Source organism: Somniosus microcephalus, chromosome 4, assembly GCF_052327205.1.
Source record: "Somniosus microcephalus isolate GS21.2 chromosome 4, FLI_Smic_1.0, whole genome shotgun sequence".
Taxonomy (NCBI): domain Eukaryota; kingdom Metazoa; phylum Chordata; class Chondrichthyes; order Squaliformes; family Somniosidae; genus Somniosus; species Somniosus microcephalus.
In genome coordinates this window covers 246,910,616-246,928,336 of record NC_140990.1, presented here as the reverse complement: position 1 = coordinate 246,928,336, position 17,721 = coordinate 246,910,616, and the positions used below count along the sequence as shown (strand labels likewise).

Sequence of the window (17,721 nt, the reverse complement as noted above, 5' to 3'; positions counted from 1 at the left end):
CCATTGATTCCCTTACTAAAAGTTGCAGAAAAGGGTGTGTTTATACATATTTTATGTATATTTAACTTGAAGTGTGGATAAATAGCTGCCATGATATAACTATTTGGAACAGTGATATTTTAATATCGTGTAGGAATATGCAGCTGCCCTGAGTTATGTAGTGCAAGGACTGCAGCATCAGAGTAGTTGGTTGTGAGCTCGATTCTATAGAGATGAACAATATCTGCAGTGAATTATATCAACTCAAGTGAACACTGCTTAGCATTACTTTACTCCTACTTAAAACCCAAAGGTAACTGAAACCTAATGGGTAACAGAACCTTTAGCAAACTCTAACTGCACTTATTTACTATACATATTGTAGTCCAGTCGTGGCAAAGGAACAATTAACCTTTTGCAATCTGTTAACTCAACAAAAAAAACTATTGGGCAGTATTTTCCGATCGGAGGCTTCCTGCGTGCGGAAGCCTCCGACCTGCAAAAAATCTAATCACTTACCTGAGGGCTCCCGAGGTGCGTATAGTTCCGATGCTGGGCCTCTCGAACTCCCAAGTGCGCAGGGCCTATGTATCCCAGGGGCGCATGCGGTTCGCAAGCATCCCTGGGATCACGTGGGCCATGGGAATCTCCCTTCATACACTTGACAGATAGAACTGTCAAATATATGATTGGAGATCACCCCAAAAACACTTCAAAACATTAAATAATTTTTTTTTTAAATCACATTTTTAAAATTAGTTGAAATTGCAATAAATTATATATTTTAAACAAAAATAAAATTTTTACAGGGCTAAAATAAACTTACCTTTTTTAAAAGTATTTTTAAATGATTGAAATTTAAAAAAAAAATTTTAAACTCTTTTTCAACTCTTATCCTGGTAAAAGCAGGCCTTACACCTGCTTTTACCAGGCGTAAGAATTCTAAAGGTTTTTTCCGGGCGGAGGGGCTCCAGAAAGCGGAACTATCCACCCGCAGAGGCCCTTCTCTAGGGCAGGCGTCCGATCTGTCAAGAGCATTCTTGACAGATCGGAAATGCCGATCTCCAGCGCATGCCTGAAACTGGCATTTCCGATGTCCCTACCGGTGGGTACACACGCGTACCCACTCGTAGGAATCGGAATATCCGGGCCAATGTCTGATGTTCAAACTGTGCCCATTATTGTACATTCAGGACCTTGTTTATAATCACCACCATTTGATGTCATGTATTTTTTTCTGACTAGAAAATTCTAGTCAATTTGATGGTCACTAACTGACTGGAAATTTCTCTGGTTTCCTGTCCATTTATATAAATATATACTTTTGTCGGGAAGGAAATCAAAACCACTACAATTTTTCATTAATTTGTTAATTGGAATACCTTTTTGACAGCAGAGAAACTTAATCCTTTCGTCTGGTTCCTGGACAATATAATTGTTAAGAGGTGCTTAAAATTCCAAGTATTTTATGGCAGTTGGAGGCAGAGCTTAGCCCACCCACAACTGCAGTTAGATCTATTAGAACCCTGTGTTGCGGAGTTGACAGGGTTACTGCTTGTTAAATATATTAAACACAAAACATATCTGGGAGGAAAAGGGCGAGTGAGAAGGAAATCTACCCATGAAAAAAATACGAATGAAAATCAAAAGACAAAGCCATTTAACCTGAAAACCATTGTGAAAGGATCACATTTTGGTGTATTTGCCTTTTCTATAATGTGCATCTGACATTTATCCTGCAATTTTAGATTTGTAGTTGGTTGTGAGACTGGTAATGATTACTGCAATGTGTGATGGGAGGAGTGATAGAGGATATAAGGTTTTAGAAATTGATATTTTTGGGAATGGGAAGCGAAAAATTACAAATGCTAGTTTTGAAACCTTGCTGGTACAGGTGCATAGTGAGGTAGACTGTTTCAGACAGGTTATGGAAACAATATTAAAAATGTATTAATTAGCTTTTATATCAGCTAAATACTTTTCAGTCAGCTTGCTTTTGTGAACTTTATTTATCATGCTTTGTGAATTAGTAGTACTTGTAGTTGAGTTGGTTAATCACAAGGTTCAGGACTTCATCAGCATTTTATTGTGCTAGAATCATAAAGGTTGCTACAATTAATCAAAATTTCTCGACTCCCATATTTGCCAATATATTTAAATTTTACTTGGACAGATGTTTGAAATGCTGATGTCTAAAATGAAGGTGACCATATAATTTAACACAAACTATGCTAGCGAGACCCAAAGCAGCTGACATTTGTATTGTGCATAAGAGGTAAATGTATCTTTTTAACCTCTTGCTGGTATTATAAGCTAATCTCTAATTTAGTGTAACAACAGTTTATACTAAAAACACACAAAAATAGAAATGTCAACCAAATTCTGTTCAAAAATAGGTAATTATGCAAATTTTGTTAATATGTACATATTGCAATACATTTTTCAAGATAATTCTAACCATTCTGTATTTCTGGTAGAATGTTAATGGAATCAAGTACCATGCCAAGAATGGCCACCGTACTCAAACTCGTGTCCGGAAGCCTTTCAAGTGCCGCTGTGGAAAAAGCTACAAGACCGCTCATGGGCTTCGTCACCACACCATCACCTTTCATCCGCCAGTGTCAGTTGATATGCTTAGAAAGATGCAGTTGTGAGGCATTATCCCCTGCACATGACTGATCTGCTAATTGCAGACTGTGTTCTGCTAACAGGAGTGAGTGAAGAGAATTAATTTTTTCTCAAGATTCACTGTTACAGGTCTTGGGGGGAAAATGTTCCTTATTGTTTATTTTTAAATGAATTGTTTCTATATGAAAAACATTTTTAGTTGGAAAATTGTGTTCCCATAATGGCATCAAATGCTGCTAACAAATTAGATACAGTATTTTAAATATTAATTTTGAATTCCAGGAAAAGTACTTTAAATGATTTCAGTGCTTCGAAAAGCACTTTTTCTTTATTACTCTACAATTTGCAATTTTAGGTCACAACTTAAAATTGACTGTACAATAGTTTTATTTTTTTATTGTATCTCAAATAAGTTTTTGAAAAATGTCATCAGTTGTATACCACAGTGTGCTGCTATACTTTTAACCCAGATGTTACAAACTTACAGGTCCCAATAAAGACAAGCTGTATTTGTCACTGTAATTTGTAGAGTAGCAGCCTATTTTGGTGGGGGGAAATCACCCGAACTGACCCTTTTGTCTTCTACCACTAGATTGAGTGCCATGTTATGTTGGATTGTCAAAAGTTTTTTTGGGAGGTGGGGAGGGGAAAGCAATTCTCTCACCTTGCAATAAGTACTTTCTATAAATCAGTCCACGAATGGCATTGACAGTTGTTACAAAGTCGCTCCTAGTCCAAACTCATCTACCCTCAGTTTGAAGAAAAAAATGTTCTAAAAGTCTCTTAATGAACAATCTAAATTTGAAGCATGGTTAGATAGATTCATTTAATGTCAGAATCTAAGATTGGAAATTAGATTTACTTGATCTGGTATTCTGACACAGACATCATTGTTAGTGGTTTTGTCATGAAAGTAGAGCAGGAAACTGCACTAGTTATGTAGTTCATAAAGAGGTGTAAAACTGAATGCAATAACCATTGTTCCCAGCTTAGAAGATACTTAATTTCTTGAGACATATGTGGTCATTAGTCTGCTAAATCAGTATGTGTGTTTAATTAAAGAAGCATGTGCACCATATGCTTCTACATAAGGTTAGTCTGTTTACAACTAAATAATGTACAGTTGCATCAAAAAAAATTCTGTCTCAGCAAGTTAAGCCATGGCAATTTGGTTAGTTTTTTGGATGCCTGCCTAAGACATAATACTGACCTAGTTCTGCTTTTATAATGCAGTATTACAGTACTGCACTTTGGGAGGTTTAAAAATTTAAAAATTCTATTTAGAAAATAGAGATGTGCCCCAACTTATTTTACAGAATTAATTATGATCCGGGCAGGAAACTATATACAACTCCTGCTCCTCTTCCTTTCTCTCTCTTTAAAATAAAAGACTGACCAATAACTGTTCAGATTGTCACAGCCACACTATAGCTTTATTTACTATAATATCACTTACAAGTTATGATATTTCACATCAATGCCTAAAAGTTGGCCACTGGTGAGATTTTGCAGGGGCATCTCAGAAGAATCAAAACTGCACCTTCAAATTCTAAAACACTGTGTGCTATTGCTGACTGGTAAGTATTTTGTATGTACTAAATACTGCCTATAGAATGAGAAAACTGACCTGAATGTCTAGGCCCGATTTGCTGTTTTCCCTCCCCACCCCCCTTTCACATTTTTCCAACTGAGAAGAGCTGAACAGTTTGGATCGAGCACTTTTAAGGATGCAGTCAGCGTGACTCTGTGTTAGTTAGTAGGGACTATATTTGTCTTCTGGCTTTCTTCCTTCCACCTATGCTGGGAATGGAATTCATCGCTCCTGCAAAGTGCCCTAAAACAGCTCTGCTGACATTTGGCAAAACTCACCCATAGAGGGTAGCAGAGGTCAAAAGACAGTCAAGGCTGGATTTGAAACTGTCTTCTGAATGGGAGTTCAGCTTTCTACAACTACTGTTACCTGAACCAGAAAACCTAACTTCAGCATTCCAGTTCCCCATCTTTTCTATATGGACTAAAACCAGTAAAAGTGGCAAGTACTGATAGACTCTCTCTTCAGTGCATATATGCAACAATTTGTCATTTTTAATCAAAATGTGAAAGATATGTTTTAAACATGTGTATATATATCATAAATATATATATATATACATAAATAGTGAAATCACTATATTATATAATAGCAGAAATACTGACTTAGAATATTCTAATTCCTAGTCAATCACTGGGTTGAGAAGTTTTTATTACAAAGAACTTGCTTTAGATCTGTGATTCTAATCCCTGCTAAGATGAATTGTTTTTTTCACCTTGGAAAAATACAGTTCTTTAATAAAGGCTGGACAGAAATTGGGGGGAGATGCAGTCAGGTGAAACACTATAGTTGAGCAAAAACCTTATTAATTCAGTCAACTTTAAAAATGTACATATCTTTGGCATTTACATTCTATACTGTATTTTTTTAAATATAATTCAGTCCTTTGAAAAATCTCAGCTTTAATTCTGATCCCAGAATACAATTGAGATCCTCTAAGGGGTAAGATGAGTAGAAGTGGTCTGAATTGTAAAATATGCATATTATGCATTGAGCAACAGATGGCTAAAAACTGCAGGACTCCCAAATTTATAGTTGGTAAAATCACTGCTAAACATTAACCAAATCGGGACTGAAGTAAATTCCCAAGTTACATTATAAGTAGCAAAGATTTGAAAATTTGCATAGAATGGGATTTCTGACATTCATAAACTTAAAATCACATTTAACTTATCCAAATATCTTGGGTATTGTTTTCAGTCCAAATGGATTGATTACTGGTCTGGATTTAATCCCAGGCAATCATCTATTTTATTGACCTGCTCAAGTAGAAAGCAATCCGAGGACCAACATAACTTGAGCAATACAATTAATGATTCAGATTCATGATTTTGAGAAGGCCATCATTAACTATCAGAGTTTAAAATCTTACATTATTAGGTCAAATTTATTGTATGTTTTTCCCAAAATAGTTTTCCCCTGTAGTTGGAAGAGTCACAAAACTTTGGAAGCTGTGTGGTGTACTCAGGTTGTGAAGTGCACCTTGGATCCTCACCCCCCCGCCCCCCCCATCCCACACACACACTCACACACAACCTTCTCAATTAACGGGCTGAAATACGGAACAATACATAAAAACCATTGCTTTTATTTCAATTCTGTTAACTTTAAAATTGAATATCCCTAAAAAAAATCTGTTTAAAGCACAATTCGTGTTTGAACTCTTGTGCCAATTTCTATTGATTAAGAATAAATTGACCTTTTTTGGAGGGTGGGAAGGGTTGGATCTTAAGTAATGAGCTGTTTATTTAATGGAATGAAAATGTATTTATCCCAAGGTTTAAAGAGTGAATTATCTAAGGTTACATGATACATCTCCAGTTATCAATGGCAGTATCTAGATTGATGGCAATATAAATTCGCTGAAAAATAGGTAAAGAGTTTCCTTCGTGGAGCCTAGGGCAAATGTTCCTAGTTCATGGTTTTTAGAAAGATAATCATTTTCCAGCCACATAACAGATTCTCAGTAATTAATAGTCACCATAATATAGCAAATGGAGGAAGACAGCCTTGCGTTTATGTAATAAAAACAGAAAATGCTGGAAACAGTCAGCAGGTCAGGCAGTATCTTTCGAGAGAGAGAGAGAAACAGAGTTAACGTTTCAGGTCGATGACCTTTCATCAGACCGTACATTTATGCAGTTCAGCATATTAAGTAAAACAAAAGCACTAAAATAATTGTTTGATGCAAAATCTAGTGAATTTTATTATTTAAAGGTGTCCGAGACTTTTAGTGCAGGTTCATGATCCTTAAGTATTTGAATGCTCTTTGCATTTTTCAAAATATTTTTATTCAGTCTGATGATCCCCAATTCCGCTCATGTAGAAATAGCAAAATATAAAGAACCACTGAATATTTGCAGAGTTCTTAAGCAAGCAAACTAATCTCAAGTTAGAGGTACGGTAAGGTAGTGGTTATGTTAGTAGACTAGTAATCGAGAAGCCTGAACTAATAATAGAACGGGACTTCAGATACCACCATGGCAGTTTGAGAATTTGAATTTGGTTTAAAAATAAATCTGGAAATAAAATACTGGTATCCGCAAAAGTGATGAAGGTGTCGGATTGTCATAAAAACCCAACTGGTTCACTAATGTCCTTTTAGGGAAGGAAACTACCATCATTACCTATCTGGCCTATATGTGACCCCAGTCCCACACCAATGTAGTTAACTTTTAACTGAACCTTGATATGGACTAGCAAGCTGCTCAGTTGTACCACTACAAAGAATAACTAGAACTCCTACCTAATGACTGTGTGGGAGCAACTTCACTACAGGGACTTCAGTGGTTCAAGAAGGCGGCCTACCACCATCTTCTCAGGACAACTAGGAATGGGCAATAAATGCTGGCTTTACCAGCGACTCCCACATCCCAAGAATTAATTTTTTAAAATGCTACTGGGTTATTCTGAAGGTTGATTTAAGATGCACTTCTATTTGAGAAAAATCTTTGCAAAAATTAAATCATAACTGCAGCCATAAATATGCAATGATTTAAAGTGGTTTCCAATGCATAGCTGTAGTATATATCTAGTACAACAGCAGCCAACATAACCCAAACTACAAATGTGCTAAACAATGTTTAGCTGGTAACTAAATCTCCTACTTTTTGCTAGGTTGTTAGCTACTAATTACTGGAATGATCTTCCTTCACTGGACACATCCATTTGTAAACGTTAATGAATGTTAATGTTAAATGCATAGCACTCAATTATTTTAGTTTTTTTTTTACTTAATGTGATCAACTACATAAATGTACAGCTATCTTCCTGCATTTTCTATATTATGCCAACTTAAGTATAATTAAGTATAACAATAGCAGGACGGAACAAACTTTAGAGCCAATGAGTTGGGGGGTTGAATTTCCGTGGGGGTTCTTCCGATCGCCGCTGTAACTTTGTCGGAAGAGCTGTGGAAACCCTGGAAAAACAGCATAAACACTGAAGACAATCAGGACAACCTTTACGGAAATTCACCCCCATGATATTGTGCGTAGATTCTTCTTTCTGTTTCTCAGCAAGGTGTTGAACTTCATTTCACAGTGTTAATTGAAAATCAAAGACACAAGGCTGGAACAATACAGTTAATCCCACCCAAATCTGTAGTGTCTAAAGTATGTTTACTGCTGCAGCACCTGTTATGACGCAGTTGGCCATGACATCCTGCTGAGGCAGGAATAGATTACACGCATGCTGGACTGCAGGCCTCACTAAGATGTGCTAAAAGACTCGAGCATGCCTAGATGACATACTCTAGTCCTACACCAAATATCCCAAGAAAGTGAATAGCCAGATGGGGAGGCGAATTTATAAATTTTGTGCTAACCTGTGGACCGCGATTCAATATTTAAAGGGCTAGAATACCATACTGGACTATTCTGCCCCATTTTAACCACTGGTGTGCAGACCAATAGCAAAGGAGTTGCTCTCCTAAGGTCAAATATTGAGTTAAAATCGAAAAGGAACTTTATTTCTCTCCTGACCCCTGCTTCCCTTTGATACTAAGTTGGAAACAATTACATACATTTCTGTAGTCATGGATACTTAATTTTAATGTTAAGAAATTAGACTTCAAATTTTAATCATGTTTTTAGTGACTTGGACACTGGAATCATTTGAAAATGATTATAGCGGCAACTTTCATTTTCTGCACAATGCTAAATGGGTCATTCCAAAAATGCTATTAAATACCCCCAATACAAAGGCATCCTGATCTGCAAGCACCAGAAAACTACTTTGTAGCTTTAAAACTGTAAAATTTATCTTTTTAGTTACTGTCTGTACTAGAATCATTTTGATTACTTGTTAATATACATATTTAATTTTAATTTTGTATAGTTTTGAATATTTCTTTATTGTGTGGGTGATTTGCCAATGTAGAATACATGTCTGCAATTTGGGTTAAATCTAGTCTGGTGATCTAATTAAACTTTCCTTTGTACAAGCTGTAAAGATCCTAAATGAAATTTGATTACAAGTTTAAATCCATTTCCTAGTTGTTGTGGGTCCACAGCACAAAACTGCCAGTTTAGTGCCAATTTGTGCCAAACTATGAATGATCTCACTCAGAGGCTGTTAGACGGTTGGCATGGGAAGTGGTGCTGTACTGAAGTTGGGCAGAATAGAGGGGTCTTCACTCTGCATCTGACCCATGTTGCACTTGACCTGATGATTGATGCAGACACTGAGTGCCAAAAGTGTAAATATTATCCATTCTTTACAGTGAGGAGCAAAAACATTGATCAGAATGCTATTTTTTCATTCATATTTTTGAAGATTGTAATCTTTTTGCTCATGCTTTCTGAATCTTTTAAACTCAAAAGTTGTATGTAAACATACAGTTCTATTAACTGGAGATGGTATAATAGCTTAAGAGTTCTTTGTTCCAATCTGGATACTGCAAGTTTAAGTTTAAAGGTTGCCTATGACTTTAACTTTGACAGCTGATTTTATGTGTGTATGTTTGTTTTCTTGAGACTCTCTGTTTAAGGTATATCCTGCCGCCCTTAATCTCCCCAGAGCATGAGACAGTGAAGAATTCCTGCTTCAGTATAGGTTGATTAAAGGTTCCTTGCCACCATTGCCAAAGCACAGATGAGACTGGCAAATCTCAGTGTGTAGGTGATTGTGAGGACATAAGAACATAAGAAGTAGGAGCAGGAGAAGGCCATATGGCCCCTCGGGCCTGCTCCGCCATTCAATAGGATCATGGTTGATCCGAACCTAGACTCACGTCCACTTCCCTGCCCGCTCCCCGTAACCCCTAATTCCCTTATCAGCTAGGAAACTGTCTATCTCCGTTTTAAATTTATTTAATGTTGCAGCTTCCACAGCTCTCTGAGGTAGCAAATTCCATAGATTTACTACCCTCTGAGTGAAGAAGTTTCTCCTCATCTCAGTTTTGAAACGGCAGCCCCTTATTCTAAGATGATGCCCCCTAGTTCTAGTCTCACCCATCAGTGGAAACATCCTCCCTGCATCCACCCGATCAAGCCCCCTCACAATCTTATATGTTTCGATAAGATTGCCTCTCACTCTTCTGAATTCCAATGAGTAGAGGCCCAACCTACTCAACCTTTCCTCATAAGTCAACCCCCTCATCTCCGGAATCAACCGAGTGAACTGTCTCTGAACTGCCTCGAGAGCAAGTATATCTTTTCTTAAATATGGAAACCAAAACTGCACGCAATATTCCAGGTGTGGTCTCACCAGTATCCTGTATAACTGAAGCAAGACTTCCCTGCTTTTATACTCCATCCCCCTTGCAATAAAAGCCAAGATTCCATTGGCCTTCCTGATCACCTGCTGTACCTGCATACCAACCTTCTGTGTTTCATGCACCAGGACCCCCAGATCCCTTTGTACTGTAGCACTATGCAGTTTCTCTCCATTTAGATAATAACTTGCTCTTTGATTTTTTCTGCCAAAGTGCATAACCTCACACTTTCCAACATTATATTCCATCTGCCAAATTTCTGCCCACTCACTTAGCCCGTCTATGTCCTTTTGCAGGTTTTTTATGTCCTCCTCACTCACTGCTTTCCCTCCCATCTTTGTATCGTCGGCAAACTTGGATATGTTGCACTTGGTCCCCTCCTCCAAATCGTTAATATAGATTGTAAAGAGTTGGGGTCCCAGCACTGATCCCTGCAGAACACCACTAGTTACTGATTGCCAACCCGAGAATGAACCATTTATCCCAACTCTCTGTTTTCTGTTAGATAGCCAATCTTCCACCCATGACAGTATATTACCCCCAATCCCGTGATTTTTTATCTTGTACAGTAATCTTTTGTGTGGCACCTTGTCAAATGCCCTTTGGACGTCCAAATATACCACATCCACTGGTTCCCCTTTATCCACCCTGTTTGTTACGTCCTCAAAGAATTCGAGCAAATTTGTCAAACATGACTTCCCCTTCATAAAACCATGCTGACTCTGTCCGATTAAATTATGCTTATCCAAATGTCCTGTTACTGCTTCCTTAATAATGGACTCCAACATTTTACCAACTACAGATGTTAGGCTAACTGGTCTATAGTTTCCAGCCTTTTGTCTACCTCCCTTTTTAAATAAGGGCGTTACATTAGCAGTTTTCCAATCTGTTGGGACCTTTCCTGAATCCAGGGAGTTTTGGAAAATTACCACCAATGCATCTGCAATCCCTACCGCTACTTCTCTCTAGACCCTAGGATGTAAGCCATCAGGTCCAGGGGATTTATCCGCCTTAAGTCCCATTATCTTACCGAGTACCATCTCCTTAGTGATTTTAATCGTGTTTAGCTCCTCCCCCCCTATAGCCCCCTGTTTGTCCAGTGTTGGGATATTTTTAGTGTCCTCTACTGTAAAGACTGATACAAAATATTTGTTCAGCATTTTTGCCATCTCCGTGTTCCCCACCACTAATTTCCCGGTCTCGTCCTCTAAGGGACCAACATTCACTTTAGCCACCCTTTTTCTTTTTATATAACTGTAGAAACTCTTGCTATCTGTTTTTATATTTTTTGCTAGTTTACTTTCATAATCTATCTTCCCTTTCTTAATTAATCTTTTAGTTATTCTTTGCTGGCTTTTAAATGCTTCCCAATCTTCTATCCTCCCACTAGATTTGGCTACTTTATATGCCCTTGTTTTCAGTCGGATACTATCCTTTATTACTTTACTTAGCCACGGATGGCTGTCTTCTTTTACGCCGCTTTTTCCTCAGTGGAATATATTTTTCTTGAAAGTTGTGAAATATCTCCTTGAATGTACACCACTGCTCATGCACCATCTTACACCTTAATCTATTTTCCCAGTCCACTTTAGTCAACTCTGCTCTCATACCTTCATAGTCTCCTTTATTTAAGCTTAGTACGCTGGTTTGAGATCCAACTCTCTCACCCTCCAACTGAATTTGGAATTCAACCATGTTATGGTCACTCATTCCAAGGGGATCTTTTACTAGGACATTTTTTATTAATCCTGTCTCATTACACAGGACCAGACCTAAGATTGCCTGCCCCCTGGTTGGTTCAGTAACATACTGCTCAAGGAACCCGTCCCTAATGCACTCTATGAACTCTTCCTCAAGGCTGTCCTGCCCAATTTGATTTGTCCAGTCAATATGAAAGTTAAAATCTCCCATGATTATAGCTGTTCCCTTATTACAAGCCCCAACTATTTCCTGATTTATACTCCGACCAACAGAGTTGCAACTGTTAGGAGGCCTATAGACTACGCCCACTAGTGACTTTTTCCCCTTATTATTCCTTATCTCCACCCAAACCGTTTCACTATCCTGATCCTTTGACCCAATATCATTTCTCACTATTGCAGTGATTCCATCCTTTATTAACACAGCCACCCCACCTCCCTTTCCTTCCTGTCTGTCCTTCCTAATAGTCAAATACCCCTGGATGTTTAGTTCGCAGTCATGGTCACCCTGCAGCCATGTCTCCGTAATGGCCACCAGATCATACCCATGTGTAGTTATTTGTACCGTCAACTCGTCTATTTTGTTATGAATGCTGCGTGCATTCAGATAAAGAACTTTTAAATATGTTTTGTGACAACTTATTCCTGCTTTTACCCCGTTTACTACTTTACCTTTATCTTTATATATTCTGTCCCTTCCTGACACGCTCTGGTTTTTAATTCCCCCACTGCTACCTTGCTCTATTGCCTTCTCCGCTGACATTTTTATTTTTTACTCTCTTGAAACCTCCCCCCCACTAATTAGTTTAAAGCCCTCTCTACAGCCCTAGTTATTCGATTCGCCAGGATTCTAGTCCCAGCACTGGCCAAGTGAAGTCCGTCCCAACAGAACAGCTCTCTCCTGTCCCAGTACTGGTGCCAGCGTCCCAGGAAACAAAACCCATTTCTCCCACACCAGTCTTTGAGCCACGCATTTAACTCTCTGATTTTATTTACCCTAGCCAAATTTGCTCGTGGCTTAGGTAGTAATCCAGAGATTATTACCCTTGTGGTTCTGCTTTTTAATTTGGCCCCTAGCTGCTCATACTACCTCAGCAGAACCTCTTTCCTTGTCCTATTGTTGAAGAGCCACAACAACATCCAGATCCCTTTCTAGAAAATAGTTGCACCGAATTAACTTCCTTTACTCCTTTTTCAGTTTTTAAATGTATTTAAATGGTGAGTGTTGATGACATCATGAGTAGTTCTCAGAGCTCAGTGGTACAAGGCAGCTGAATTAACAGAAGCAGAGAGAATTCTTAAATCCAATACTTCAGCAGCTAGGCTCATTTTATGTTCAATTCCTTCAATGTAGTCAGTAGTCATTGTTAAATATTTTTTAAAATTAGAAGTAAACCAAAGAGCATTTTTTTATTAAGTAGTTCAGATAATGACAGTTCTACAAGTTTCTTATAAATTATATGCTGAATTTCATTAAATGCAAATAATCCTTACTTTCAAACTGCAGTGCATGGGGTTCTGAATTTTAGGAATGTATCCTATTAAATAAGGTACCAGCTGTTGTGGAAACAAGCATACGATTAAGCATAGTAGGTCACCTGTCTGAGGGAATTAAGCTGCTTAACTTAATGCAGACTTTTTTTTAAAAAGGAAAAAGTGCACTTCACCTTAAATATTGCTGTATTAATAAACTTGCAGCTACAGCTGCAGATCTTGTCAATGCCATATTTTCTGTCATATGTGACGAACTTTATTCAATCAGATTAACAGCAGTCAGTCAGGGGTATCTAGTTGAGTACTTGCGCAAGTACCCTTCAAGATATCTATAGTAATGAATACTATTAGATTATTTATACACAGAATATAGATTAAAATTCAAACCAGTGAAAGAGTAACCCTTCAAGACGTACTTCAATCCCACCTGTGCTAAATATTCTATTGTGTCCTTTCAGGTAATATGTTCAATTGCACAAAAATGTTAGGAATGCATTAAGTGAAAAATTCAGTGTGTTAGTCACTTCTATAACTTCTACACTGGCCAATAAAATTACAATCATATCCATGTATAAATTTAACTCCCATGTTTGCATGTCATAAAAACATTCACAAAATGTTATCTCTGCACCAATGACTGGTATTTCTACTTTTTATAAATATAGACAAATATTGAAGAAATGGGCCTATGACTAACTTTGACAGCTGATTTTGTGTGTGTATGTTTGCAGTTGTGGTGTACTTAGTGGATTGTATCTTGAAATATTAGTTTGGGTTTTAAATGAAACAAGTCTATTTGGTTTCTTTGAAAACTTTGAGATATTGCTAAAGATCGTTTCTGCTTGGTTTGGTTTGCACAAATTGGCATTCAAAAGTGCTTTATTTCATTGAATTTGGTAATTCTTAAAAAAGCTTTCAGTGAATGGTGTCAATCTGTAAATAATGTACATGTGCCAACATGGTATGATCTGCTAATTGGTACAATGATGTTTAACACCATAAAATCTGTCACTAAGTACAGTAGTAGTACAACTGCTGTTAATCCAAGAAGTAAGCATAAAATCACTGTTGTCATATGGAAGTACTAGGTGTGACCTAGAAAATCTATGGTATCAAGTCCTTAAAAGCAGAGAAGAGAGCCATTCAAGCGGAACTGATTTTTCTTTAGATAATCTTGAAAATATGCCTTAACCAGGGAGTCTGTTTTGTGAAAGATGTTTTGAAATAGTATTTGAATTTTAAGAATTTAGCTGGCATTCATATCCTGGTAGTGCAGCTCATTGATGCAACAATTTGCTAGTAAAGTACTGAGGCTTTCCCTCTTACCCCTTCATGCTTCCTACATACTGAGTTCCCTGGATGTCTACAAATGCCAAATGAATGTAGGATATTTTCTAAAAACAAATGGAGGGAAAGTCAACGCACACCTCAGTAGCTAGCATAGGCTTGGGAAAGAATTGCCTCCTTGTGCCCTTCTTTAGGGTGTTGGGAATGGAACTTGAGAAAATAACTCCCAAAATGTGGGTAGAGATTTCACTTAACCAGGTGCAGCTGTTGTATTTGTAAAGTTTAAAGTGATCAATTTGTTTCTAATACAGCAGTCAACAAATTTGTCTCTAATGTAGCAGTCAACAAATAGTCATTAAATTTGTGCGTGAAGTTATGGACATCAACTGTTTGAAAGTATATAATTTTGGCAACAGCTAGTTGGTATCCTTTTTAAAGGTTTATAGAAACAACGAATAAAAAAGTTAAGATGGTAAGAAGAAAGAACTTGCATTTATATATCGCCTCTCATGACTTCAGGACGCCCCAATTCACGTTACAGCCAATAAAGTACTTTCTGAAGTAGTCACTGTTGTAATGTTGGCAAGGTCCCACAAACAGCGATGAGATATTGACCAGATAATTTTTTTTTGTAATGATATTGGTTAAGGGATAAATATTAGCCAGAACACCAGGGATAACTCCCCCTGCTATTTTTCGAATAGTCCCATGGGGTATTTTACACCCACCTAAGAGGGCAAATTCGATGTAACATCTCATCCGAAAGAGGGCACCCCTGACGGTGCTGCACTTCCTCAGTACTACACTGAAGTGTCAGCCTAGATTATGCACTCAAGTCTCTGGAGTGGGATTTGAACCCACAACCTTGTGACTCAAGCGAGAGTACTACCACTGAACCAAGGCTGACACCTAATTCATAATGCAGTACAGATTTTCCTATGAAATCTCTTTTGAAGTGTTATAGTGAGGCTATGTTGAAAAGGAGGTTTATTTCCTTCTTTGTAAAAGAGCTAAAGAAAGAACTTCCATTTATTTAGCACCTTTCATGTCCTCCACACCTCAAACACTTTACAGCCAATGAATTACTTTGAAATATGGTCACTCTTGTTTTGTAGGCAAACACAGCAAGCCAATTTTTGCATAACAAGATGTCTCAAACAGCAGTGAGTTTGATTAAATGATCTGTTTTTGACAGTGTTGGTTGAGAAATAAATGTTGGTTAGGACATCGGGAGAATGCCCTTTTAATTTGTTATTTTTAAGATGATTGTATATTGGGCAACCAGAGTGTGTGTATGTTTACAGTGAGTCTTTTGTGTGCATTTTTTTTCTCTACTGCTTAGTTAATGGTTGACTTTAAAGAGACTGAAAAAATGTTTTTATGTTTTGTTGAAATCTCTACACTGACATTCATGGACATTTTCTCCAAATAATCATGCCATTTAAGATTAATTTCTGCCAAGAAGCATTTCCATACTGCATATTGTTTAAAGGTACTACAGGTGCATTTTAAATAATAAGTGCTTTGTGTTTGATTTGCATTTATTTAAATTAGCTCTTCGTCAGTTATGTGAATCATTTTAGAGTTCCTGCATGCTGACATTTTAAAGATTTTAAAAATGTTAACATCCATGCATTATACTACTGCAAGATAGTCTTCCAGTATTGCACAAATGTCCTGTACAATATGCGTATGAAATGCTTATTCTAGCACATAGATTTACATGTTTCTTCACTCCACAAACTTATCACCAGAATATTAACTGCACTGAAATCTACTATGAAGATGGGACAATGCAATGCCTATGTAAATTGTGCTTGTAAACCTTAAACTCTGCATTTTTATGCTTCTGTTTTTAATTTTGTTCCTTCTGTGTCCACCACTAAACTAGGCTGAACATTTCTATTTGGTTCAGATTTCTCCCATGAGCATTTTAGAGGAAGAAAATGGGAATATTGATTATAAGCCTACTTTAGTTTAAATTTTCTTTAGTCGTACACAGGGCTGTACAATACTTTGAAATTTTACAGTACATATCTACAATCAATCCAAATGTTGGCATTTTAATACAGCTAGTTATTTCTGTTTAACTGTCAAATGAAGCATTAAGTTTTTGATGCTAGTCAAGGCAAGATACAGGTTAATGTCCTGCTAAATTTCTATTCTTGCACATTGACAGTTCAGAAAAATCAGGGAAGCATGCAGATATTTATATACCAGTGTTAGTGAGCTGTAATGTACCAAACAGAGTGTTTCACTTGTACAGTTAATTGTTCAGTATAGACCAAACTGAGTGAAATAACGTTGTATTGCTGCTAAAAAAAAACTTTTGTTTGAATGCTGCTCTTATGTTGTCATACAATTCCTTTATTGTAATTTTTAAAACTTTTGGCAAAAATTTATGGTCAAGTCCTATTACAGTGTTTACCTGTATCAAGAACTTGCACCAGATTTATTTCCAAAAAAATGATTGCCAATGAAATGTCAATGTGTGGTCAACTGAGACCTAGAAACATAAAGCCTTAAAGGATGCTTCTGTTTAAACATATTGTACATGGTCTATGTAATACGTTTTTACATGTTTAATAAAATTCTTGTAAGTGATTTGGATTTTGAATTTTTCACTTAAACTTTAATTTTCCAATTTAGACTTGTTTTGTAACTTGTCTCCAAGGAGATAAATCTTTCACTGCATATTGTATATAAACTTGTTCCAATTCCCAGCCATCTGTTCTGCCAGTGTTTTAACTTTGTAAAACTAATTGATTGTTTCTCATTAAAATAAGCTGACCCCGCCTCCCCTATTGTACCTATTGTCTAGCATTTGTAAAATACCCTATGTACTGGTCAGGGATGGTTACATGGAAAGTTTACTAGCAATGGCAGAGTAAACAAAGATAAACTCCAGTAATTATCTGGATTGGAGATTTGATGGCTGGCATACAATAATAAACTATTATAAATTGCTTGGGAGTACTTTTCTCTATAATGCATTCAATATGAAATGCTTTAAATTGTAAAATGTTATTTTAACGAAAACACACGTCATTCCATCCTACTGACCTGTCAAAAAGACTAATTGGACTAATGTGCCCTATATTTCCATTTGTACCTTTTTCAGGCTGCTCAAGATGAGAACTTTCTATGTGAGAGAGGCTTGAAACGATTTCTTCCCATTAACATGCTGTACTGGCTGACGCCTTTAGTTATATAGGCCCAGATTTTGGGCACACCGGGGTGGGCAGGAATGATCACTGTGCCTGAATGGGGAGTCCCAAGGCACAATCAATATAAGGCTGAAGGGGTAGGGGGGCGATCGGGTTGGG

General features: G+C 37.2%; 1 protein-coding gene across 4 annotated transcripts in view; it reads left to right on the top strand.

The window, feature by feature from the left end:
- Positions 1-16,999, top strand: part of LOC147120340 (juxtaposed with another zinc finger protein 1-like) — a 209,540-nt gene extending 192,541 nt beyond the window's left edge. For all 4 annotated transcript variants that reach the window (XM_085986129.1, XM_085986130.1, XM_085986131.1 and 1 more), the window contains one exon: positions 2,457-16,999. In XM_085986129.1, the coding sequence (XP_085842255.1) occupies positions 2,457-2,633 (177 nt within the window). In that variant the 3' untranslated portion in view covers positions 2,634-16,999. The remainder of the gene's footprint in view (positions 1-2,456) is intronic.
- Positions 17,000-17,721: the final 722 nt, after the last annotated feature.